This window comes from Ochotona curzoniae, unplaced genomic scaffold, assembly GCF_017591425.1.
Source record: "Ochotona curzoniae isolate NIBS_2020 unplaced genomic scaffold, NIBS_Ocur_1.0 patch435, whole genome shotgun sequence".
NCBI classification, from domain to species: Eukaryota; Metazoa; Chordata; class Mammalia; order Lagomorpha; family Ochotonidae; genus Ochotona; species Ochotona curzoniae.
In genome coordinates, this window is record NW_024467012.1 from 208,139 (window position 1) to 234,674 (window position 26,536).

The 26,536-nt window shown below is 41.0% G+C and overlaps 1 protein-coding gene across 3 annotated transcripts in view; it reads right to left on the minus strand.

Annotated features, from left to right (window-relative positions):
- LOC121167960 (dynein heavy chain 3, axonemal-like) overlaps window positions 1-26,536 on the minus strand; it is a 119,389-nt gene that overhangs the window by 66,754 nt on the left and 26,099 nt on the right. For all 3 annotated transcript variants that reach the window (XM_040997684.1, XM_040997686.1, XM_040997685.1), the window contains exons 16-28: window positions 25,197-25,350; window positions 24,568-24,712; window positions 22,622-22,833; window positions 20,155-20,246; window positions 16,737-16,851; window positions 15,902-16,018; window positions 14,710-14,889; window positions 13,566-13,702; window positions 9,043-9,244; window positions 8,720-8,812; window positions 7,311-7,421; window positions 4,908-5,022; window positions 2,115-2,313 (exon numbers count right to left, since the gene is read on the minus strand). In XM_040997684.1, coding sequence (XP_040853618.1) covers window positions 2,115-2,313; window positions 4,908-5,022; window positions 7,311-7,421; window positions 8,720-8,812; window positions 9,043-9,244; window positions 13,566-13,702; window positions 14,710-14,889; window positions 15,902-16,018; window positions 16,737-16,851; window positions 20,155-20,246; window positions 22,622-22,833; window positions 24,568-24,712; window positions 25,197-25,350 — 1,872 coding nt within the window. The remainder of the gene's footprint in view (window positions 1-2,114; window positions 2,314-4,907; window positions 5,023-7,310; window positions 7,422-8,719; window positions 8,813-9,042; window positions 9,245-13,565; window positions 13,703-14,709; window positions 14,890-15,901; window positions 16,019-16,736; window positions 16,852-20,154; window positions 20,247-22,621; window positions 22,834-24,567; window positions 24,713-25,196; window positions 25,351-26,536) is intronic.

Below are 26,536 nucleotides of genomic sequence, written 5' to 3' on the forward strand. Positions count from 1 at the left end.
CTTCAAGAAATGGTTGTTCATGAGGCCTAAGGATAGTCATATGTATTGTATGTATGTATTGTATGTATTGTCATATGTATTGTACTAAAGGAGTAGATCACAGGTGCTCCTGTCATTAGGTGGGGGAGTAAGGTTGTCTATGTAAGATGACAGGAATGCTAATTTGTGTCACTATAGTGGCTATTTTGCTATCTGCATGTCCTATAACATCATGTTGTATACCTTATAGACAATATAGTTATAAAAAACCAAGTGGCTGTTGAACAATGAGCACAATAAATGAATGAATGAAAACGAATCACCCCAGGGGTGGGCATTTGGCATAGTGAATAACATGCCTCTTGGGATGTGTACATTCAATATCAGAGTACCTGGATTCAGTCCTTGGTCCACTCCCAATTCTAGCTTCCTGCTAATGCCCATCCAGGGAGCCAGCTCGAGAAGCCTTAAGTAGCTGGAACCCTGCCACCAATGTAGGAGGCTTAGATTGAGAACTGGCCAAGCTCTAATGATTACAGGTATTTGGGGAGAAAACCAGGAGATGGCAGAGATCTGTGTGCAGGATTGGAATTCTCTTTTCTCTGTCTGCTTCACTTATTCAAAGAAATAAATTTTAAAAAGTAAAACAGAACATATAGAACAAGTGATTTTTTTTAAAAAAAGATTACATTCACTTATTTGAAAGTCAGAGATACAGAGGAAGGGAGAGAGAGAGAGAAAAAAAAATACAAAGATCTTTCATCCATTGGTACACTCCCTAAATGGCCGCAATGGTAAGAACTGGGCCAGGCCAAAGCCAGAATCTTCTTCCAAGTCTCCTACACAGATAGTAGGGACCCGAGCATTTGGGTCATTCTCTGCTTTCCCCCGCCATTATCAGGGAGCTGGATCAGAAGCAAAGCAGTTGAATGTGCCTGAGAGCAGTGGAAAACTGCCCAAGTGCTTGGGCCCCTGTAGGCATGTGAGAGACCCAGAAGCAGCTCTGGGTTCCTTGGTTGTGCCCTGGCTCAGCCCCACTGGTCCATTTAAGCAGTGAGTCGGCAGATGGAAGATATCTATTGCTGTCTCTCTCCTCCACCACCCACTAACTCTACATTTCAAATCAATCAATCAATCTATCTTATTTTTAAAAATTCATTTACTTATTTGTCTTGGAAAGGCAGATTTACAGAAAAGGAGAGACAGAAAGCTATTCTGTCCACTGGTTGATTCCCCAAGTGACCGCAATGGCCGAAGCTGAGCTGATCCAAAGTTAGGAGCCAGAAGCCTCCTCCAGGTCACCCACAGGGTTCCAAGGCCTTCGGCCATCATCATTCACTGCCTTCTGAGGCCACAAGCAGGAAGCTAGATAGGAAGTAAAGCAGTCAGGACATGAACCAGTGGCCATATGGGATCCTGGCACATACAAGGCGAGGATTTAGCCACCAATCTATCACGCTGGGCCCAAATAAATAAATCTTAAAAAAAAAAAATGGAGCAGCTAGGACACAAACCAGCACCCAAATGCTGTCCAGAGAATACAAGTGATTTTGAATAAAGAAAATATTTTCAAGTACTATTTCTTCAATTTAAAAAAAAAAATCACTATAAGCAAAAATGGAAAATATAAAATTGACAAGTTTGCAAATCCATATTTCTATTGTGATGAATTCAAGGAATGTGAGAAAGTGCTTTGCTGAGCACAGATGATACCATCTCTTCATTAGATCCCTAATGGATGGTCAGAGCTTCCAGACCCCTTGTCTGGGTCCTTGACCTGACCTGTGTCTATTTCTTGGCCCTGAATTCCAAGCACCATTTTCACTCCTGTTATGGGTATCTTTCTATTTAACCCCTACGTCATGTTCATGATCACACATCCGTGCCTCATACTTACTGTTTCAAAGGTATTGATTTGCACTGGAACTTACACCAGGTCCTCACTTCTAGCCTGAAGGTCTGGTATTTTCCCGCCCATCTTGGGGACCACGCTGACTAAGGGCAAAACTCTTAAAAATGTAAACATCTGAAATAAAGACATTGTAAAGGTATTGGCCCTAGAAAGTTTTAACTTTTCTCTTTCTCTTATGGAATGCTTTATTCCATCCTTCAGGTTTTAAAACCTCAGAGTTTACCTGTAGCAGCGGTCAGTGAGAGGTGTAATCACCAGCCGGGGGGAGTTTCCCAGGTACTCATAGCCATACAAGATTTCTGTAGTTATCATCTGCACCTGCACGTCCTTCGCTTCCCAGTAGTAGCGCAGCTGTGAAATCCACTGGAAATCGTTCAGGTCGGACACGTTGTCCTCAGCTAACTTGGCCACCACATCACGAGCTGTTCGGGCAGAAACATACATGCAGAGCCATCAGAATTCTCTCATCTCCACAGACTTCACAGTAGAAGTCTAGGCTACTCCTCACGCTCCGTTGTCAGGTGGTACCACTTTCCTTTGCCAACACCCAACCGCAGGCAGTGGTACCTGCCAGAACTGGTCTTCACATCCTTCCAGAGTCAGGCAATCTGCTGCACTGCTTTCTCTCAAGCAGTATAGCAGAGACAGTAAATGTGCAGACTCCAAAACCAGGTTGCCTGGGTCTGGATTCTGGATTCTGGTTTCACCATGAACTAGCTAAGGAACTTTAGGTAAATTATTTAATCTCTCTGTCCCTCAGTTGCATAATCTATAAAATGAGGATAACAAAGTATCTATTTTATATAGTTACTATGAGGATTACATCAGTATATATTACACACAGAAACACTGTGTCTGACAGAAACAGAATGTAAATATTAGCCATTGTTATTAAACTCCCTGGAGACTGATTTGCAGGGCTTTGTAATATATATATATATACATTGACCCTAAATGCTGTCCTATCCTCAGTAAGATCCTTTGTCTACTCTATTTCTCTAGGATATTCAAAGAGAATGCAGTCCCTTGGCCTGAGACAGTCATATAGTAACTGGAGGTAGGCATTTTATGAATTCAGAGTTAGGTGATTCTCTCCATCTGGAGGCCTGAGAAACCAGTTGGGAGATAGGTTTCTAGTTTTTCTCCTTTCTTTCATAGGATTACACGCCTAATTTAATTTTTACACAATAACAAAAGCTCTGAAGTTATAGAGTTATACAGGCTTATGAAAACCATTAATTTTTTAAGGTAACTCATAGGTCGAGAATTACCGAGATCTCACAGCTGGTGCAGCAGGTTCAGCATTTGGATCTCAGAAGTGTAACTTGACAAGAGGATTCTTGTGTAATCTCCTGCCCCTCTGTTAGAGTGATCTTTGTTACAGTAAAGTCTGGAGCCCTGTGGAGAGCAGTCCTTCTCTCCTGAAGAATATAATTCTTTTCCAGGTACTTTTAAAAAATTCATTTATTTTTATTGGAAAGTCAGATATAGAGAGGAAGATGTTCTGTCCAATAATTCACTTCCTAAGCGGCCACAACAGCCAGAGCTGAGCCGATCTGAAGCCAAGAGGCTAGAGCTTCTTCTGGGTCTCCCACATGGGTGCAGGGTGCCAAGACCCTGGGCCGTCCTCGACTACCTTCCCAGGCCACAAGCAGGGAGCTGGATGGGAAATGGAGCGAGGCCATCGGGATTAGAACCAGTACCCATATGGCATCCTGGCACATGCATCCACTAGGCTACCATGCCAGGCCCTCTTCAGGTACTTAAAAAAATTTTTTTAGTGGAAAATCAGATTTTCAGAGAAGGAAAGGCAGAGATAGTTCTTCTATCTGCTGGTTCACTCCCCAAATGACCACAACAGCCAGAACTGAACCGATCTGAAACCAGGAGCCCAGATCCTCTTCCAGGTTTCCCACATGGATGCAGGGTCCCAAGACTTTGGGCAATCCTCGACTGCTTCACCAGGCCACAAGCAGGGAGCTGGATGGGAAGTGGAGCAGCCAGGACATGAACCAGTGTCCATATGGGATCCCAGTGCTTGAAAGGTGAGGATTTAGCCATTGAGCCATCATGCTGGGCTCTTCTCTAGGTTCTCTCAAGGTTGTAGCAGGAGTAGAATCTACATGAAAGACCCTTTGAGATTCACTTCCACTCTATAGTGTGTATGTGTGTGTGTGTACACATTTGTAAAAGCAACCACTCTGAAGTACTCTGGAAAACAACAATGGCTCTACTGTTTCTACTAGCTGGGTATGCGGCTACATGAAGAATATGTTCTCTCTCTCCTTGATCATGCTAGTCCATCCAGATGAAGTCCAACTGAAATGAGCACTCACCTTGAATGCTGTGCATTGCCCTAAAAGCTGGGTGTGTGAGCAAGAGGTGCTGTCACATGGCAACCAACCTGGCCCAGCCCTCGTTTCCTTGGTGATGATTGGAGTGAGGATGTGGGGATGATTTGTTTTAGGTAAAGAAGGTGTCCTTTCCTCCATCTTTCTCATCCTCTCCTGTTTCCCATTCCTTCCTCAAAGGAAGTTCTGGAATGTATCACCTCTCACTACTTCCTTTCCACACCACCACCCATTTCTAGTCTCTGGGGTTCCAAATCAGACACAGCAGCCTCTGCTGTGAGCCTCTCATCACACTGTTTACCTAAGTCCCAGATTCTCAAGCAGGGAGATGTACGTGGAAATGATACAATGGAGTGCAAACTTCAGCTTCTAGTGGATGGATGGTCAACCCACAGACACCACTCCAGCTTGGAGAGTCTCAGCCATGGTTCTGGCCACCAGTGAGTCCTGCTTGGAGGGTTCCTGGAAATAAGGTTTAAGGGGGTTTAAGGGGAAATGATGTGATATTGGCTTCTTTTTTTACTCCCACATCTTCTCTGAGTTAGAAAAACCTCGCCCTAACGGGTAGGAAACCTTGCATCATTCCATCCGGGAAGGGAACTGAAAGCAAGTCTGACTGCCATTCCTGGAAAGTCAGTAATGCCAGGAGAAGCTTCGCTGCTTACCATGGACATCGATGACTGTAAGGGCCCCGAGAGTGAGTCGAGCTCCACTGCTCAGCTTCCCTCGCACCAGCTGGACAATCTGTGCAATCTGATCGTTGCACTTGTTCAGAAAATCCTGACAGAAACAGGGGAGGGGACAGATGATTAAACTGGATTCTCCTCTGGTAATTCCCATTCAGGGAATGACATCATCAACCACTCAATGGCCAGATGCTTTCCTGTAAGTTTATCCCTCAAAGCTTCCGGCAGCCATTAACATCTAGATGAATTTCAAATGCATTATGCCAACTGAAAGAGGCCAGATTTAGAAGACTATACACTGTTATGATTTCAGGTTTAGGATATTGGGAAAAAGATAAAACTTTAGGGACAGAAAGCAGATTGATAATTTCCAGAGGCTTAGAGTACAGTAGATAGAGCAAATATAGAGTGCATAAGGGGATGTGGAACTGTTCTGTGCCTTGCTTGTCATCGTGCCTGCAAGACTGTATGTATTTGGGAAAACTCAGAACTGTATGCTAAAAAGAGTTAACTTTTACTGTATACACAATGCACAGTAAGAAAGAATGAACTTTTTCAGATTAAAGGAGATGATTCAGATGTCAAAATGAAATACAACATATTCCCTGATTTGGCTAACTGTACTATGGTTACGTAAAACATTAAAATCTAGGGAATCTGGACTAAGGGTATATGGTAACTCTTCATATTATTTTTACAACATTATTCTAACCCTGTTTTATTTCTAAATGAAGAGATTGAAAATTTAGATGAATTAAAATTTTTATTTATTTGAAAGTCAGAGACAGAGATAGAGACCTCCTACCCACTGGTTCATTCCCCAAATGCCTGCAACCGCTGGGACTGAACCAGACGGAAGCCTGTGAACCAGGAACTCAGTCTGGGCGTCTCCCATGGAGGGATCCAATTCCCGAAGCCATTACCTGCTGCCTCCTGGGTGCACATGAAGAATAAGCTGTAACTGGGAATAGAGCTAGGACTTAAATTTCAGCACTCTGATATGAGATATGTGTGTGCTTAGTAGTATTTTAAATGCTATGCTAAACACTCAGCCCTAAAAATGAAGTTTAAAAAAAGGAAAATGAGCACCTTAAGTTCAAACCTCACCTTTCTTATGTCCTAGATATGTGGCTCTGGAAAACGATTTTAAGCCTCTGAGCATCAGCCACCTGGTCTATTAGATTTAGATCATTATAACTTTAAGATGCTTTGAGGATTGAATGATACAGTACAGAGTGAAGCACTTGGTAAAATAGTTCATGTGAATAAAACATCCAGTGAAAAACAGTAGTTATTACAGTTATTAATGCCAAAGTCCTAGGCACACAGCAATATATATCTTCTCAATGCTTCCACACCGCCTTTGGGGTCCTGGTAAAGCCCTTTGGGGGGGGGGCTGCTCTCTACATCTCTCTTAGACATGCACATTCCACAGCTATTCCAGATCATGGTACCTTCAGTTGTGCAATGCATCATGATTTTTATCTGAAGACTTTTCTTGCACATTCTAGTTTCACTTTCTAGAACACTCTTCCTTCTCTGCTAATCCCTAGTCATACTTTAAGTCTCCTCTTAAGACATTATTTTTCTGAGAAATCTTCCCCAATCCAATCTGTTCTCTCATTTCCCTCCTCCCTCTTCTCCACACTTCCTCAATTGTTGTTCTTTTCTTAAAATAGTTCTATATAAGGGTCCTTTCTTGTCACCCACTAGTCTACAAATCCATAAGGACAGTGTGTGCCTGTTTTGCTCACCTCTGATTCCTCTACCTAGCAGTAGTCACAGCAAAGAACAGATGACAAATGTTTGCTAAATGAATAATGGATGGCTAGACCAATGGTTATCCCGCACCAATACCTGCCACCTTTTGGATACATAGGCACATCTCTCAACATGCATCACTCCAGGGCGTGGAGGTGTGATGGCAAACATCATCTCTATTAACAGGTAGGGAAACCAGGACATAGAGGCACAATCAAAGAAAGCAGAAGTGTTCTGAATCTTGAAAGGACTAGAGCTGAGTTTGTTTGGGATTGGGAATGGTAAGGAGAGGGCTGCAACGGAGAAAAAGAGGAAAATGGTACTGGTCTTTTGGCACAGGAAGCCAAAAAGGTCTTTGTTGGTGAAAATTGTGCCAGGTTAGATCCCTGGAGATAAAGGCTGATGAGACTTAGAATTTCTGTCTGTGCAAAGCCTTGCACGACACAACTCTACAATGGCACCACTTCTAAACTTAATGTCCTCAAGAGAACCCTGGATTTCGTGACCACTGTGAGCCCAGATGATTTTTGTTTCAGAACTAAAACATAGCTACTCTAATGACAATCAACTCCTGGTTGATGCTTGGATCTCCTCTGCAAGCTTCAAGGCAGGTTCACTTACCGGCAGGGTATTTTTCACTATGGCTTCAGATACCTCCTGGGTCCAAAAGATGGAGGACACACAGATCACCACCTGACCAGGCCATTGCAAGACCCATTGGTTACGAGGGACCTGGGAAAAGTCGGTGGGGAGCGGTGGGGAACTACTGTAAGATTATTGTGAGCAGTTTGAACTGTCTAAAAAACATGACCCACCCCCCCAACTTGCCCACACAACAAACACAAAACCCTCCCCACCATTAGGTGCCTAAGGCTTGACATCTCTGGTATTGCTGACTTGTGTCTTTTTCCCTGAAGTTTGTGGAAAAGAACATCGTTAACAAGCTCATCCATCCATTTTTTCATGCCTTCATCTAGCAAATTTTGTTTTTAAACTACAGGTCATAATCAAGTTAGTATTTGGGGAAAAGTCAAATTCATTAACAGCTACATAAAACTGCAGGGCTGTGCTGTAATTTTCTTAGCCATGCCCTCTTTGCCCCATGTTTTTTTTTTTTCCTTCAATATAGGTCAGAAGTAGGCAAGCTGTGGCCTGAGAACCGGATCTCACCATGCTTGTTTTTGTTCATAAAAGGTCATTGGAGCACAGCCATTGCCATCATTTATATATTGGCTGAAATACTTTTGTGCTATCAGGACAAAGCTAAATAGTTGTAATGGGAATGTATTCCTATAGAGCTGAAAATATTTACCATATGGCCCATTGCAGAAAAAAAGTCTGCTGACTCTTGCCATAGATTTGGTGGCATGAAATTAATTTCATACCAGTGACATATGCTGTTTTCTCTCACAAATTTTTGATTTACAACGCATCAAAGAAAAAAAAATTGGCCTTTCATTTGCAATGTGAAAACTACCATGAAGGGTAACAGGGTCAGTCTTCCATATTTCAGGATAAAGGCGTTAACTGAACGTGTTTTGTTTAAAGAACACATAGGAAATGGAGGAGGGAAACAAAAAAAAAATCCATAGTGGACTAAAGTTAGATTCTGCCAGCAAGAACCTTGATAAAGCTCAGCTAAAGGTTAACTGTGACAGGCTGCTTTCTCTTAGGCCTATGTCACAACTGTTTCCATTAAAGATTCGGGAACTCACTAAGCTATGCCATCCAGCAGTCATGTGATGGGAATAAATGTTCAGTTGGAAGGGGCTCTAAATAAATCTGTTGCTGTAAATTCCAGTTGATGAACATAACTGGTTCGCAGCAAGACAAGGGTTCTCTTCAACCCTCTTGTGTTGTATCATTTGTTTCTAACAGTAAATACCTCACTAAAACATGTTCATTGTCCTAGGATTTAAAGTAAGGGAAAGAGGCACAGGGACTAACTGAGGTTACCCTTTTGGCTTTCTTCCCAAAGCCCCCCTTCACAAAACCAACACCCTGACGTGTGTGTGCTGATTCTCGTTTACCTTGACATATGCTTCAATTCCAAGTCCAATGACGTCCCGCATACTGGCAAGCATCATCTGCTCCACCTGCTGCAGCCACTTTTCAACCATGCCCTATAGGACAAGATGTAGAGGCAGCAAGTCAAGCACAGCCTCGAGGGAGCGTCCATGAGCTTTACATACTTGTCTCTCTATGGGGCTGGAGGGAAGCTAAAGATTTGACATATCTCCCAAGCATTACATAATCAGGCCATTTAAAAAGATGGTTCAAATGTTTTACCAGTGTTCTCTCTGATGCTCTCTGCTGTGTTATGGAGGGGGGAAAAATGGGTAAAGGGAGTTACTCTGGCTTTAGCTGGATAGATATTCTGTATGAATGGAACAATTTCTTTTTCTGAGCTGATCATGCCCACGATGGTCAGGTTGTCTGTAAACTCCAACTTGGCAATCCCTTCAAAGCACTTCTTCAAGTGTGGTTGCACTCGGAGGGGGTCCTTTGTTTCAGACAAGATCTCCAGAAGCTCATCATTTGACAGGAAGAAGAACCTAATATAAAGTAAAGGAAGACAGCAGCTGAATCTCTCCAGGAACTTCGGCCAACCACATGATACCCCTGACAAGACAGATCACATCCAGGGGAATACCACATATGTCCTAGGGTCTTCCCTCAGGCTTTCTTTATGACTTTCATTTGAAGTTTAGAAGCTGAAGATGGTTTTAGCTTTCAGATCAATACGAGGAAGAAAGCTGATATATTTGAGTTTAATATGATTGAGGGATAGATCTCTACCAAAAGAAAGAAATCTGAATAGACTGGGCATTATCTTTTTTAAAAAAAATTATTTATTTATTTGAAAGTCACACAGAGAGTGTATGTCTGTCTCTCTCTCTCTCTCTCTCTCTCACACACACACACACACACACACACATACATTTTCTATCCCCTGATTCAGTCCTGAAATGATTCAGTTCCCAAATGGCTGAACCAGACTAATTCCAGAAGCCTGGAATTCTATCCAGGTCTCCCGCATGGGTGAAGGCCCAAGTAGTTAGGCCTTCTTCTACTGCTTTACTAGGCATATTAACAGGGAGGAGGATTGGAAGTGGAGCATCCCAGCACTAGAACTGACTCTTGCATAGGATGCTGGTGCCCTAGGCAGCGGCCCACAATACCAGTCCCTAGTGGTTCTCAACTTTTCACTTAAGAATCACCTCAGGAGTGTCTAAAACTTCCAGTGCACAGAGCTTCTAGAGTTGGATCTGGAGAAACACATATGTTCAAAAATGTCAGGTGCTTCTAATGTGCAGTTAGTATTGAGACTTGCAGGTAAGAAAAGGCTTGTCTTTCATTCTCTCCCAAAATGCCAGAAAATGGTATAGTTATGAAACCACAAGATGCTTATTAATAGTGGCTCTATTTACACGCACAGGCCTCTGGCATCTTTTCAATTACAGAGGAAAAGACAACATCATCTCTTTTCTCAGGCCCTAAAAGCAGCAGTAATCCTCCAGACAATGTGAAAGGAACATGCCTCTGCTGTGACAACCAGCCTGAAAGTTCCATAATGGAGAGACCTTGTGACCGTAATCTTTACTGCATAACAGTGGATTATAAAACTGGCCACAATATTTACAGCTCCTCTCATTCAGAGTCTATTTTCACATCCCTTGAACCTGGGCATGCTCTGTGTCTTGCTTCAGTCAAGACATTGTAGTGAATTTGAGTTTGCACAAATTTCAAATCTTACAAGAGGCCTTGATGTTTCCACTCTTGCTGCTCCTAGGACTCCTGTGAGCACCACCACGTGAACAAACCCTAGCTAGTCTTCTGGAAGACAAAAGGTACGTGGCTCAACTTGCTAACAGGAAATTAAGCACTAGATAAGTGATTAATGCCAGAGATTGCCAGCAGCCTCTAGTCACATGTGAGCTCTCATGATTACACAAGAATCAGTCAGCTGAGCCCAACTCAACCTGCCAATCTGCAGGATTAGGAGCTAAATGTTGTTTCACACCTCTGAATTTTGGAGTCTTTGTTACATATCAAAGAAACTAATACACTGACCGTGGAAAGTTAAGCAAGTAATGCAGAGATCAAGAATTAAGTACTGGCTGGCTGATTAACCAATATCTAAACACTGCTGTCAATTTCTCCACTGTTAAGTGAAATTCACGTTGAGTGTTCCCCATGAGTTCATACTGCTTCTATATCCATCATGTGTGACCATGAATAAGACCAAATGGTTATCACAACATGTATTTTAAATTAAAATAATAGTTCAGTACTCTGCATTTTCAAGATAAAATTTATGTGACTATCAGTAACTTTCAAAGTGTCTACTAATAATATTTAGTTTTATTTTAAAAAATACATGAAGAGGGCCTGGTGCGATAGCCTAATCACTAAAGTCCTCACCTTGACATACCAGGATCCCATATGGGCACTGGTTCTAATCCCAGCGGCCCTGCTTCCCATCCAGCTCCCTGCTTGTGGCCTAGAAAAGCAGTGGAGGATGGCCCAAAGCCTTGGGACTCTGCATCCATGTGGGAGACCCGGAAGAGGCTCCTGGCTTTAGATCAGCACAGCACCGGGCACTGCAGCCACCTGGGGTGTGAATCAGCAGATGGAACACATTCCTCTCTGCCTCTCTTCCTCTCTGTATATCTGACTTTCCAATAAAAAATAAATTAAAATATTTTAAAAATATATAAAGAAATACTGAGATATTGCACATATGCATGCATTTAATTTGGTGAGAAATATGGCTTAGAAAGTTAAAGCAACTAAATGTCTGGACTCCCTGAGTTTGAATTCTAGATTGGCCATTATCAGTCTTCTGTGTTTAGGAAAATTATTGTTTTCTCATTTATAAAATGAGAATAATGCTCTCAATTTCATAGGATTACTATGAAGGTTAAGTAAGTTAATTAAATCTAAAGCATTTAAAGGAGTGTCCCTGCATAAGTGAAAGGCTATTTAATGTTGATTACTCAAATTTTTATTAAGGATAATAGTGGATACAGAACCAGAAGCCAAATATTACAGGTCTCCGAAAGTTTAATCTTGTCTAAAAATTTTGTGCTTCCAAAAGAGTTATTCTACTTTTTGTATTATATTTGTATTGTCTGACACAGAAACCAATGGTCATATGTGACTATTATATGAAAAATTTGATATTAAATAAACTAGAAATCCACTTTCTTATGTTAAAGTGCTCCATGTCCACATGGAGCTAATGGACATGGTCTTAGCAAACACATAAAACATTCTTACTGGAGCTCGTGCGGTGGCTTAGTAGCCTAATCTACCTGCGGCACCAGTATCCCCATTTAGGCATTGTTCATGTCCTGGCAGTTTATTTCCAATCCAGCTCCCTGCTAATGGCCTGGAAAAGCAGCAGAGGATGGCCCAAGTCCTTGCGCCCCTGCACCCACACGAGAGATCAGGAAGAAATTCCCATCTTCCAGAGTTTAGGACCAGCCCAAGAGTGAACCAGTGGATGGAATAGCTCTATTTCTGTCTCTCCCTCTTTCTGTTTGTAATTACGATTTTCAAGTAAAAAAATAAATTTTAAAAATTCTTAAAAAAATTTTTTTTTCTTTAAAAAATTCTTATCACCACAAAAGGCTATATTAGACAACACTTCATTGAACAGGTACCAATGAAATTTAAGAATTTCAGAAAACCTTTTTTTGCTTTTGCTTGAAACAGAGGCAAGTTGGAGAGCAGGGGACTGACTTTGTCTCCCTGTCACGGAACATTAAAATGTACTTTTTGAAAAATAAATTAGCACCAAGCCTGTAAACCAACGGAAGTCAAATGACATGCAGTGGCCACCCATGATGAACTAGACAAGGATGGATTTTTAGCATGGAGGACCTTCCTTTTTGGAATTACCCCTTTAAAATTACCTTGACTTTTTTTTTTAATTAATTACATGTGACACAGTTTTATAGGCACTGGGATTCCCCCCACCCCTCCCTAAGCCCTCCCCTCACCTTGACTTTTACACAGAACAACACTGATTCTTGTGGGGAAGTAACAGTCAAATGTAAACTTACCTCCTAGAAAGTACAAACTTTAACAGTGAAACATTTGGTTGACATTTCTGAAACACACAGTCTAGGTACTGATTGTTTTTACATGTGACAGCCCATTAATCTGTACAGCAAATATGCAAAATAGGAGATCTTATATTCCAATTATTTAGTGGAGAACCTAAAGCTCATAAATATTTGCTGAAGATCTCAAGATTAGCAAGAAGGAAGGTCGGAGCTCTAAAATAGGACTGTTAAACTTCAAAGGCCAGGTTCTTAATCTTGAATACCATGTTTATGTTTTTTTTTTTCCCATTGGCAGAAGACAATGTTGCTTGGTTAAAGTGTGACTTTGACCCCCTGTATTCATTCAATCTCTCAGAGATTAGGGAATGTCTAGTTTTTGGACCATATAAGGCCCTCAAAGTCATTTGGTATGGCCTGCTAAGGTAACCACAGGTAGAACTCAAAATTTAGCCAAGTGTATATAAGAGAGAGAGAGAGAGAGAGTATATATAGTACATATATAGCATATATAGCCAAATATATATAAAAAAAACCAGAATTTTTTTAGTTGAAGATTCTGCATGGTCATAAAACAACATCATAAATACCCAGACTGTCTTTTCACAGAATAGATGTTCCCCACCCTTGCACAGTGAATACAAGGATATGGTCCACTCCTGAATGCTGTCTTCTGAGGGGAATGGAGAATCAGGAAGAAATAAGGAATAGTTGCTTAAAGCCAAGTCTCAGTATGAAAAAAATGTAGCTCTACTTATGTGTGAGTCAAGCAGGTAATAAGGAATAGGAGACCATTGCTGGATACCTGGGGAAAAACAATCTCTTCTTCTCCAGGTACTCATTCAGCCCCTTCTGGATGTCCTCCAACAGAATGTTGGCTTCTTGAAGCTTCTCATTCATCCGTGGCTGGTCTGCTGCCACCAGAACTCGAGTATCTTTCACCTAGATTCCATCAGAAAAGGCCATAGTGTTCATGTAGCTTCCAACATTTGAGAATAGTCATTGTGAAAAGTGTGGTGTGGCAAACCCAAGAACTAATGATACCTGCTGCCCCAACAACTGCCTCTTCACTTTCCTCCTAATCCCACTGGGGTGAACTCTACCATAATGTTACGCTGTTCCTCTGATCATTGTTGAATGGGGTTGGGCTTCTGAAATCAACCAAGCTAATGATATGTTAACTTCTATGACCTTATGTCCTGCTCAGGATTGGCCTCTTAAACAAGGGAGCTTTGGAGCTGTGTATCATGTCCAGCCATGAGACTGAGTGAAAAGTCAGCTAGTCTGCAGAGCGACTGCAGCAGGTGTGGAAATTTTTGAGTTCCATATCTGTCCTTGATGAGGCCGAGGTCTGTGCTCTTTCTGACACTCACCTGGTCTGCCTGAGTTTCCCTGAGTGGGTTTCTATAACAACCAAAGAATTGTAGCTCATATAAAATCCCCTGGCTAGGAATTACAAATTCCCATTTTCCTCACTCCCACAAACAAGTAGGGCAGCTAAAAACACACCGAGACAAATTCTTTGTTGTAAGTCTACCCCAATTTGAGTACAACTGAATCAAAGAAAGACATTACCTCTTAACAGATGTCCCAATGAACTCTGCAACCCTCAAGGCTTGATTCCAATGTCACCCGTTCTGGAGTCTGACCTTGACACTTTCAAACAACTAAATCACTCTTCTGTATGCTGAATAATACAACCTGATAATAATCACCTCTGGAGAGGTGAGATTTCAAGAGGTTTCTACTTTTCATAATATATGTACCTATGCTTGAAATAAGAGCATGAGAATAAGCCCATGAGAAAAATAAATAAATAAAAATATAAAATTTGCCTCAATCCAATTTACTTAAGAGTTTCAATAGGGATAATGACAACGTGCAATGAGGAGTATCTTTATGGCATGCCCACATTCCTGTGGATGAGATGTGTTGGGGAAAATACTCACTGCTTGGGACATGAGTGATTTCCAACAACTGTCCACAGTGGCAAATTTCCTGCCCTCTTCTGGCATCTGGGCTATTATGTCCTCTGAACTGAAGATGGGTTCCAAGTACAGCCAAGTGGCTTGGCATTTCAACCAGGCATCCAAAGTTTCCTGCACACGTACCAGCTTTTCTTCCCATTTCTGTGAATTTAGCATTTTATATTTGAACTATTAACCTGTCCCTCTGAACCACAGGCCCACTGACTGAACAAATGAATGGATTACTATTCACTCGTTTACTTTATAAAACATGGATCTAAGGGTACTTCAAAATATTTGGGGAAAAAGAAATTAAAAGACAAATTGGGGGGCAACACAGTGGTGGCAAGCTAGCCCTCAGCCATATGGGCACTGATCTGTGTCCCAGCTGCTCCAATTCTGATCCAGCTCTCCTGTTTATGACCTGGGAGAGCAGTGGAGAATGGTTTAAGCCTTTGGGCCCTTACACCCACATGGGAAACTGGAGGAAGTTCCTGGCTCCTGGCTATGGATCAGCTCAGCTCTGGCCATTGCAGCTATTTGGGAAGTGAATCAGCAGATGGAGGAATCTCTGTCTCTCCTTCTCTCTGTATTCTACCTTTGGAGTTTATATACATAAAGATTTATTTATTTTTTAAGATTTTTAAAATTTTTATTGCAAAGTCAGATATACAGAGAGGAGGAGAGACAGAGAGGAAGATCTTCCATCTGCTGGTTCACTCTCCAAGTGGCTGCAATGGCCAGAGCTGAGCTGATCCAAAGCCAGGAGCCAGGAGCTTCTTCCAGGTTTCCCATGTGGGTACAGAGGCCCATAGGTTTGAACCATCCTCTATGCTTTCCCAGGCCACAAGCCGGAAGCTGGAAGGGAAGTGGAGCAGGTGGGATATGAACCAGCGCCCATTTGGAATCCTGGTACATGCAAGGTGAGGACTTTAACCATTAGGCTATCACACAGGCCCCAGGTCTTTCTTTTAGAAGATTATCACAAAGGCTTGGCATGGCATATGCTTATTTGGATGGTTAGTTCTTTCAGTCTCATGTTACTTGTTTTGTTTTGTTTTTTTTTCCAATCAGAACAAAGTATCTTCGCTAACTCAAGTTAAAACCTTTCTCCTTTCCTCTGACACACCCAGGCTAACAGTAATGATAAAACATTCAACTCTTTTCCTCCTACCCGGCATTCTGTTTCTATTGGTTTGATGAATGGGGAGCCACACATGGTCTGGGTCTTTATCACATGATCATCGAGGAGCAACTGAATGTCATCAACTGCGCACAGGATGCTGGTATCCTGCAAACAAAGATGTTAAATCCATCAAATCAGAATTGCCCTCCTATTTTTCATGCTGATCCCCAACAGCCTCACATAGCTCAGAATTCCACCCCAGTGGGATAGGAATCTACATCCTGCAGCATCTCTGACCCTGCCCAGGCCTGCAGAAGCAGAGCCTGCATGTTAACTACAGGTCTTCAGGTTGATGCCTATGCATATTCGCAGCCAAGAAGCTGGAGACGTCGTTGACTCACTGGTATGCTCTGAGCTCCCCTGAGCAGCTTTTGAAAGACAGGAGAGCACCTCAAAATGTTCACGCAAAAAATGGAATGGCAAGGTAAGTGCATTTTGATGCCAAAACTCATTTTGAAACCCACACATAGCTTATTCACGTTATGCGTTTTCCATGAGCATCTTGAAGGACCCTTATATGCGAGTCTGGGCTGTCCGTGGGAGATGCTAATTCAGGAGGCTTGCTCAGCTCCTCTGACCCAAGCAAGCTGCTTGCTCTGAGTCAAAAAGGCCTTTCTGATGTGAAAGTGCATGGTTCCAGTGATGCCTCAGAAGAGGGATGACTGGCACAGGAAGGCAACAGCAGGAGAGAGCAATCAAATTGAGAGGGATTACTCCTCTGTAAGCTCTGAGCTGACTGAGTGAATCATCTCTGTCATCCACGACGCAATTCCCCGGGCTGCTTTCAGAGGGAGGGGGTGGCTGCGGTTGGAGTGAGACTCACAGTGTCCCTGTATTTCATGAAGTTGAATGTCATGTTAGCCCATTCTAATTTCATTTTCTCCAAGTTCTTCTCCAGGGAATATTCCTTGCTGGCGGCTGCGCCAATGGGCTCCAGTCTAAAGAGACAAAAACAACAGCAGCGATGTGAACAGGGGAGGAAGTGAAAACGTGTTGAAGGAGGAATTCAGATGTCTTAAGAAAACTGTAAAAAGCTCTCCCAACCACCACTTTTTTTTTAAACAATAAAAGTACACGGTTTTACACAAATATATATTGTCCTGATTTAAATCTTACCAACTATTGCCAAAGGTTTGCATGATTTCTCACCTTGCATTTCAAGTTTCGAATTTCTGTGGATTTCTATGATAGCTTTTTGCCATTCTTCCGTCCCCAATTCAAAAACACCTGCATTTCCCTGATACTCTGGGCCACCCATCTAAGAGGGGGAAGACAATTGCCTTCTTGTTTCCAAGCAGAAATCTGGGTCCTAAACTCCAGGTGTGACCGAAGAGTTGGAAGCAAAGTTCTTTAAAGGCAATTATCTTCTCTGCCCCAACCCTGTCTTTATTGTATCCTAGATGGTAGAAAAGATGACCTGGTCTTTACTTATATGTCAGGAAATTGAAATCCAGAGAAAGCAAGTGATGGGTCCAAAGCCACTAGATGGAGAGTGTTGTAACAAGGCCTAGAACCAGTTCCTCTGCTTCTTCCCCTGCTATTTCCTCTTCAATACCCACCCCCATACTCCCCCTACCCACCCCGACCCCAGCCCAATTATGTGCCTTCTCCCATTTCCTTGTCAGAAGAACATGTGGTCAACCAAATAAGGGTAAATAATAGATTTGAAAGGCCTCATTAACTCAAAGGGGAGGGAGACCGAGCACAGACAATTTCAAACAATGACTGATTCAGAGCTCTCTCAGCAACATGGTCCATCATGGGTAAGTGTGGTCTTTGGAAGACAGCCCAAAGGAGTGTGCATATAGGGGATAATTAACAAAGGCATGTGCCAACACAGGTAAGTGTAAGAAGAGGAGTTGTATGGCCTCCAGCGTTCACTGGCTATGTGGCCATGTTTCGTCACAGACCTCAGGTTAGACTGTCATCTGCCTGTGACAAAGAGTGATGGGATAATTCAGTAAGGCAGAATGCTGGGGATGTGCCTTATAAATAACTCAGGGTTGGATGTAAAATGCCAATCATTGCTCAAGAGGTGGTATTATAAAGTTAGGGACTCTCTGAAGCATTTCAAAAAGTTGACCTCACCCAAATATGTCAGAGAAGCTCATGGAATACCACATGCAGTAATAGGCTCATGATTGAGTGCCTAGACATACCATCAGTTCAGGTTAGATGCCTGTTACGATCTGAATGTTTACTGTCCTCTCAAAATTTAAGTGTTAACTCCAGGACCTCTCACAGACACCATAAGCCATGGATAGTAAAATCTCTTACATACTAAAACATAGTATATATATATATATATATATATATATATAAACTGTCTACCTCCTGCTTAAATAATTTCCAGATGACTTAACAATATATAAAACAATGTAAATGCTATAGAAAGGGTTATTACATTGTATATGTTTAGGAGATAATGACAAGGAAAAAGTCTCTCATTATATATTCAGTACAGATGCACTTTTTTTTTCAAATGCACAGATACAAAACCCAAACCCACGGATATGGAAGGCTGAATTTAACTTATACTTAGTAGAAAGGTGTGTATCTCTAGGCCTGTTCTTTAAAAAAAAGATTCAGAATTTATTTGAGTGGCTAAGATGAGACAGAGAGAGAGAGAGAACTTGTACCAAATGCCTATACAGCCTGCCCCTGGACTTGACCGAATCCAGGAACTGGGAACTCCTACATAGGTGGTAGGAAACCAATTACTTGAACCACAGCCACTGCCTCTGAGGGTGAGTGTTAGCAGGAAGCTGGGGTCATAAGCGAAACTGGGAATGGAGAAGAGGCACACTCCTAGACAGACATGGGTGTCCCAACCAAGGTCTTACTCACTAGATTAAGCATCTACTCTTTGAGGCCTACCCCATAATGAAGGACTGGCTGCAGGGCATCATAGCACTCAGGTATGGAGAGAATTGTATGCCCGAAAGCACCTGAGTTTACACTGCTCTGTCTCCAGTAGAGCAAGAATTCTCAGATTATAGCATGTGTGAGGATCATCTGGAGCTGTGCTGTCCCTTAGTTCATTAGAAACACAATGTGAGCCACATTCTTTAGTGTCTAGTAGCCATTTTTTTAAACATAAAAAGAAACAGGTGAAATCATTTCAGTTATTTAACTCATATATAAAACCATTTTAATCAATATTAACATTATTAGATATTTTGCATGTTTCTCTCAATAAGTCTTTAGAGTGTAGCTTTATTTCATATAAGGGCATTCATAAACTTTGTGGAAAAAGAATTAAAAAGATGGGGATTTTTTGTGTGTAAAAAATTTAGAACACATGCAGATGACTGGTCTCCAAAGAGTTCACTCAAAATATGTGTCATGAAAAATAATGCACACATTTCAAAATTTTCTTCACTAAAATAAACATCTTTTATCTCCATTTTCCACAAACTTCCTGAAGTATCCTGATACTTACAGCATGTCGAACTGAGACTAGTTAGGTTTCAACAGCCAAATGTGCAAGCGGCTCCTTAGACAGTGCTGACCTGGACAGTTTGTTAAAACACAGATTGCAGGGCTGCCTACTCTCCCTATTGGCTTTAGCAGGGAGGCGGGGGAGCCTGAGAATGGGCCTTTCTAGGGAGTCTCCCTGTGCTGCGGATGTAGTGGCGCTGAGGACCACGTGTGTCCAGTTATTCCTAAGCCTGCTGCCTGACAGGACCCTCAGTCTAGGAACACAACATCTGAAGTGCTGCCCTGGAAAACCAAAATCAGACTTCAGAATCTGGTTCTGAAAGCAGCCATTCAAATAGTACCAAGTCTCACAATCTCCAGATATAACATTCGAGGTAAGGGAGAAAGCAGGTGATGGAATCCTTGATTATGTTTCATGGAATTTGGGAGCTCAGGAGGCCACTCCTAGTTTGTTGTTTATAGAAGAGGAAACGGGAACAGAAAGGCTAAATGGGTTTTGCCCTAAGCCATTGTAAGCTGTGTTTGAAGCTCAGGTTCAAAGAACACGATTAAAAAAAGAAAAATTTCCCTTTGAAATAAAATCCCTGACTTTTCTAGTTATAATCATCAGCTTTTATAACTAAATATGAAAGATGTCCCAGGAGGTGGTCTACCCAACTTCAGGCTATCACAGTTTCAAGTCATCCTAAACCTGAAGGAGAAACACCATCTGATCATATCACGGTAGGGGACTCATAGACATTTTAACAAACAATAATAATAATAATAATAAAACTTCTGCAGAAACAGATGAGCCTTACTTTTCAATGTATTTGTTGAATCCAAATTCCAGCATATTGGAGAGGCAAGTTGTTTCAGTAGGCTTTATTTCATAGCCAACAATGTCACTGATCTGCAAAGGAGAGAGAAGAACAGGTGCTCACTGTCCATGGTTGTGTTATCCCACAGATGAGGATGGAGAGGTCCACCTGTGCTGTTGAGAGCTAGGCATGTTGCTTGCCTGATTAGAGCTTTTTTAAAATTAAGAAGAAAAATCTAAATCCATTCAAATGTAGCTGAATAAAGTATATGACTGATGGCTATTGAACAGTACACGCCTAAGGAACCTGGAAGCAGCCTAGAGCCCACGCTGCACTGCATCTGGTTTAGAGAATATACTCTGAGCCTACCTGGTGATCTTTGTCTTCTCTGAGCTGCCTTTCAACCACTCTGATGGGATTCCATATTAGGAACTCAGTCCTCAGCAGTCACCATTCTGGGTCCCTACTTGACTTTTACCTAAGATTTACTGCCCCCTACTGCCTGCTCCCTCTTTCTCTCTGACCTGATATTTCTTGCCTTCTTCATCTTTTTAGATCAATTCAAACAGTCTTGGATTCTAATTCAATTTCCTATCAGTCACTAGCCACGTGACAATTTCTTCAAATCTCAATTTTGCTATTTATGACATGGAGATAATAATAGTTCTTATTTCACAGGTTTCTCAGGCAAATGAGATGAGGGAGTCCAAAGAAAGTAAGCAACACAGGGAAGTGCATTAAGTCTCTGTGCAGGATCAGTTCTGGGTCCCATCCATGGGGTCTTAAATCCTTTATACATATGATGCAGTATTTGCACATTTATGCAATTCAATCATACACTTCAAATCACTTCTAAATTATTTATAATACCTAGTGTAGTTTACCTAATATAAATTCCATATAAATAAATATGTATAAATATGTTATACTGTATATGCCTGATCAGTGGTTGGTTAGTTTCCTATAAACTACTTGTACAGTCGACCGAGTACAGCTGGTACTGAGTTTTAGCTATTATTTTAATTATTATTTTATCATAATTCTAAGGAATATTTTTCCAATCTATCTAAGTAGTTTTTAAATAGGAATTGCAAGAATTTTTCAAGTACCCATATGTAAGAATAGTATTATCACAGAGTTAAGTATAGGTAAATTGGATAGCTTTTCCAGTCCTTCTACAATGTTCTTTGAAAGTCATCGGCGAGGCCACTTTCCATACTGCCCTCTCCCAGAGAAACTGGCTCTCATAGAGACCCCTGTTTCAATCATCCTTTCTAACCTCTCAACTGGGTCAGTGTTCCAGTTCTGCAACAGCCAAGGATGAATCCTGCATGCATCCAATGAGGACAGCTGTTCGTCTACACTTAACATTGGGGGTTTCCTCTCATAGCCTTTCGCTGTTTCCCTTTATTATGTTTGCTCCCCTTTGCCTAGGTCTCAAATTTCAAGGCTTTCTTGGGAAACTCAAAGTAGTTTCCTCCTATAGGAAAAAAAATCCTGCATCTATATCTTTCTGGGCAAATCAAAATGCTCCTAGCGGCTACTCAGGGCCCCCTTCTCTTGAAAGTTACCCATGCCTTGTCAGACTGGATCTTTCAGAAACACAGAATCTGCTGCCAGTGCCAATCCACCATTCCTGGGTTGCAGAGAAGGGCGAGTACAGGAATGTGTGGCTGAAATTTTTCAATCTACAAATTTATATCCTCGGTCTAATACATGGTTCTGAAAGGGAAAATTCCAGGTCAAGTCAGAGAAGAATCTGCTCATAGAGAGCCAGTTTCCACCCGACCTGCACAGAGAACAACTCCCTGGTAGAGGACATTTCAAGGCTATTGCTGGCCCTTGAATGTGATGATTATTTTAGAAACACAGTGTTTTCTTTTTTCTGCTTAGTGTTCACACCACACTTATCACCCTCACACTTGGTTGCTTATAAAAATCCCAACTATTTTTAGCAGGAGTATTTATTATTCTCATTTGTAAGCTCAAAAGGCTGAACGAAGAGTGCAAAATTGTTTCTGAACAGAGCCTGTTTGACCACAAAACTTCAAAGTCAGCCTGAGCAGGAATCATGTGCAGTTATCAGCAACCCCCAGAGACAGATATAACTTTCATTTTTGTGTATCTTAGGTCAAGGAATGAATCCAAGACCTCATCATCCTTTAGGATCTCAACCAGCCATCTGCTTAGGAGAACTTTTATGGTCACTGTCTCAATCAGTCAATGTTCTACCTCTAGCAATGGGATACCAAACAAGAGGGCAAACTGTTCATAAGGTGGGTAGTTCATTCCATCTCTCACCCACCCACTTCCTTCAGAAGGATATAATCCTCACTACTATCCCTTGGCCTTCAAGGGACTTCTCCTTTCAAAAATTGGAAGCTTGACCCACAAATATATCCTGTCTGCCAGAGTTCCCAGAACCATGTATGAGTTGGGTTGCCCAAGGACAGGAGGTGATAAGAACCTGCTGCCAGTGCCGGTCTTTCATTCCTGGGTTGCAAGAAATATTGAGGATGGGAATGTGCTGCTTAAACTTTTCAATCTTCATTTTCACATTCTCTGCCAAGCGTCTAGGTGCAGGTACATCAACTAAGGCTTTGGTCAATTTATAGGTTGTCCTCCACATATTCCCTATATCCTCTGAAATTTCCTCAGCATTCAGCAAATAGAGGGGTCCTGAAATAGAAAAGATGGTGGTGAAGGAATGTTCAGACTGTCAAGTAGATTTTTAGCAGTGTGTATCTTTCATTCCTGGGACTTAGAATGGCATTACTCTACAAACTGCAAGGATATTGGAACAAGCACAGGCTTTTCTGGCTAAGTGTCTTAGGTACCCAGAAACCTAGGCAGATATCAAGTAATCCCTGTAATTATAGGTTGACCTGATCAAGAACCTAAGCATGGCTGTTCATGAATGTAGGAATGGGCACAGCTTATGTTTAAAAATGCCAACCAAATTTCTATGTATTAGTTAGGACTAAAGACTGAAATTTCAAAATATCATTTATATTAGCTCCAAAAATGCATATATATATAAGTTTAGCATTATCTGTACAGAAAGTGTACACCCTGAAACCTACCAAACTTCACAAAAAAAAAGAAATAAAACAGAATCTAACTAATTGGGATAATGTAGAGTAGGCATGGATTAGAGGACTCAAAGGCAGCAAGGATGTCAACTCAAATTTGATCTCTTAATTTAAAATATTTCTAACAAAACAATCCAGGCAGATTTTGGGGGTAAATGTAGACAAAGTGATTCTCAAATTGATATGAAAGACAAAGGACAAAGGGAAGTCAAAACACGATTTTAAAAGAATTAGTATAATGATAATGGTCTTAGTAAAGGGCAGGACACAAAGTTCAATCTGATCTTTGTTCTGATCAAAGAACAGAATAGAGTTAAGAAATCAACCCACCCAAACATTATTTTGGCAAAAGAGTAAAGGCAATTCACTGTTGATAGAACAGTCTTTCTTTAACAGCTGTCCCAACTACTAGAATAATTGAGCATCCCCCTACAAAAGGAGTTAAAATCAAGCCTCACGCTTTATGAAAATTAATTCAAGGTAGATCATTTTTAGGAGTTACATGTAGAAAGTCAATAATAAAGATATCTATCACAGTTGTGCTTAAAATCCTGAAGCACTAGAAACAAGCCAAAGGCTCAACCCTAAGGGTCTCTGATTTCATCCTCCGCAAAGATGCCATCCATGGCTTTAATTATAATGTACACATTAATCACTGTCCAATAACTGATTCAAGTCTCCTAAAATCCATACTGACATAGTTAACTGTGAATTTTTTGAATTAATATTCTCATTTAGTTATTTAAAGATCAAGCTCAATGTAGTCAAGTTGGTGGCCTCTCTCCCCTCCCCACATTTGTCATTTTTTTTTTCTTGCTCAGTGATGGAAATACCCACTCAGTTGTCTCAGCCAATAACCTGGAAGTCACCTGAGGTTCTTCCCACTTCCTGCCTGTCCCTTATCCTATACCAGGTCAATCATTAGGTCCTATGGACTGCATCTCCTCAACATATCTTTAGATACCAGAGCCTAGACTAAAAGGTGCTTACAGATAATGATGGCACTCTGGCATTTATTTAAGTAGTGCCATAGTGGAACTGCCTTCTTATCCCATCATCTGCCTACCTGAGTTATGGCTTAATCCATGGGTCTGGGTGGCTGATAACTCTATTTTACTTAGGAAATATGTCTGGCTCCTTGATCTCCACCTTCTTGCACTCAGCACATCAGAAAAATCTGACTTAATCTGGCATGTCAGAATCTAATAAAATGTCCAGTCATGATTCGAAGAGTAAATCTTATTTCAGAATTAGCTGGGTAGACCTTCTTCTTCCCTGTTCTCCATCTGTCCCATCCCAGCAGAGGAAGACCATGGCCTACCATTCATCCACTCCTCTGACTTGGTGCTGAATTCATAAGCTGTCACCCACAATTGCTCATAAGGCATTTTGTTGGTTATTAAGGTTTGCAGGAGAGGGAAGGTACTCTTCTCCTTTTCCAATAGTTCTTCCTCCTTATTGATCAACTGCAAGGTAAAAGAGAATATTGTTTATCGAGTTTACTTAGAAGCCATAGAGTCCTCAACACCTTAAAGGGTGGATGGAAGCAGATGTTCATTTATCTGGATAGTAAAAGAGGAAAACAAGGTATGAACTCCAGCAATAAGGACCAGGGTAGTTGAGATACAGCTGGTGGCAACAGCAGGATAACTTGCTACTTGTTCCATCATCCACCATTGCGCTCTCTCTATTGTTACATATGCCCTAGCTGTTTACAAGCCTTCTGACACAAACTGCCTCAAAGGTAAGATGAATGGTTAAAGAACTTACAATCTGGTCTTACAGTCTGGTCTGATGTAAATAGGTTGAAAAATGCAACTAAAAATGAAAATGACAAAACTGGTTGGTTAACCAACCAATCAATACTCTCCACCTAAAAGCATTACTAAGAAAGTATAAAGATCAGCAGATCAGTACAGAATCATAAGCTCCCATCCCAAGATCTCAAACCTCAAATTCCACCAGCGACTGGTTTAAGTTCTTTGAAAGTTCACTAAGCTTTTCAACGTTGTTCTTCATTTCTTCTGTAGTCATCACTTCACGCTTCCTGAAACCTTCCAGCTCTTTGCTGTAGCCCTCAAGTTTAGACTCAAATTCTGAACACCTGAAAGTAAAGACAACCTAGTCATATTTGGATTTCCTATTTCATGCTCTTTCAGAATAGCAGTATTGCTCTTCTGTTTTGAAACCTGGGAAAGTTTTGATCTTATGTTAGCTACAGATCTCTCACTACATTTCTCTTTCTCTCTGATTATAACTCTCTATCTCTTTCTATTTAAAAACAAATGAAGAGAAAAAAAATTAAACTAGTAGTAACCTCACCTCCCATAAATACAGCTGCTATGAGCCTACTGGAATGATTTCCAGATGTTTTCATGCATGGGAAAATACATATAAAATTTACATACACATATATTTTTATTGTTTATTCATTCAGCCATTAGATAGTTATTACTGAGCACCTAATACATTCCAGAAGTGCTCTAGGCATTAGGGATATAGTTGAGAAGTATACCATTCAGATCTCTACCAATGTGGAGTTCATATTCTAACCGGGAAAGAGCTAGACAATAGATTGGAGGAAGGGTTGGAAGCAGATAAAGATTAAATAAGATGCTCACAATGGCAATAAATTCTCTGAACAAAATAAAACAGGGTGATCAGCAGATGGAAGTGGAGGGCTAAAACTTTAGCTAGAGTGAATGAAGGAATCCTTACCAGAGATTATTAATTTAGTTATATCATCAATAAGGTGGGTCTCAAATTTACTTTTCTCTTTTCCTAATGAGGTCAAATAATATAGTGTTAAGTAGATGGGGTCTGGAGCATAAATAGGCTAGGTTTAATTTCCACTTTGTCATTTAGTAGCTATGAAATCTTAAGTAAGTCATTTGAGAATCAAAAACGTGTCTACTCAAAGTCAAAGTGAACATTAAGAAATGTTTAGAACTAAGTCTCATATATAATAATCACTATATATTTTTTTCATTCATTAGAATACAAACTTTATATGCTTTAGTATTTGTTTATTTATTTATTTAATCTCTCTATTCCCCCTTAGAATTTTGAGTACTAAAATATGGCCAAATTTTATAAATATTCTATGAAATTTTAAAAAGTAATTTTCTACTGTAGAGCAGAAGGCTTTTCTTTTATACTTTCACGGCAGCAAGAGGCTTCACATCCCAAAGCTAACTATTGTGTATATTCTGAGGAGTTTTAGGACCATGGAACCCACTACTGAATTGGACAAAATAAAGGGACAAAGGGACAAAGCCAACTATTATTTT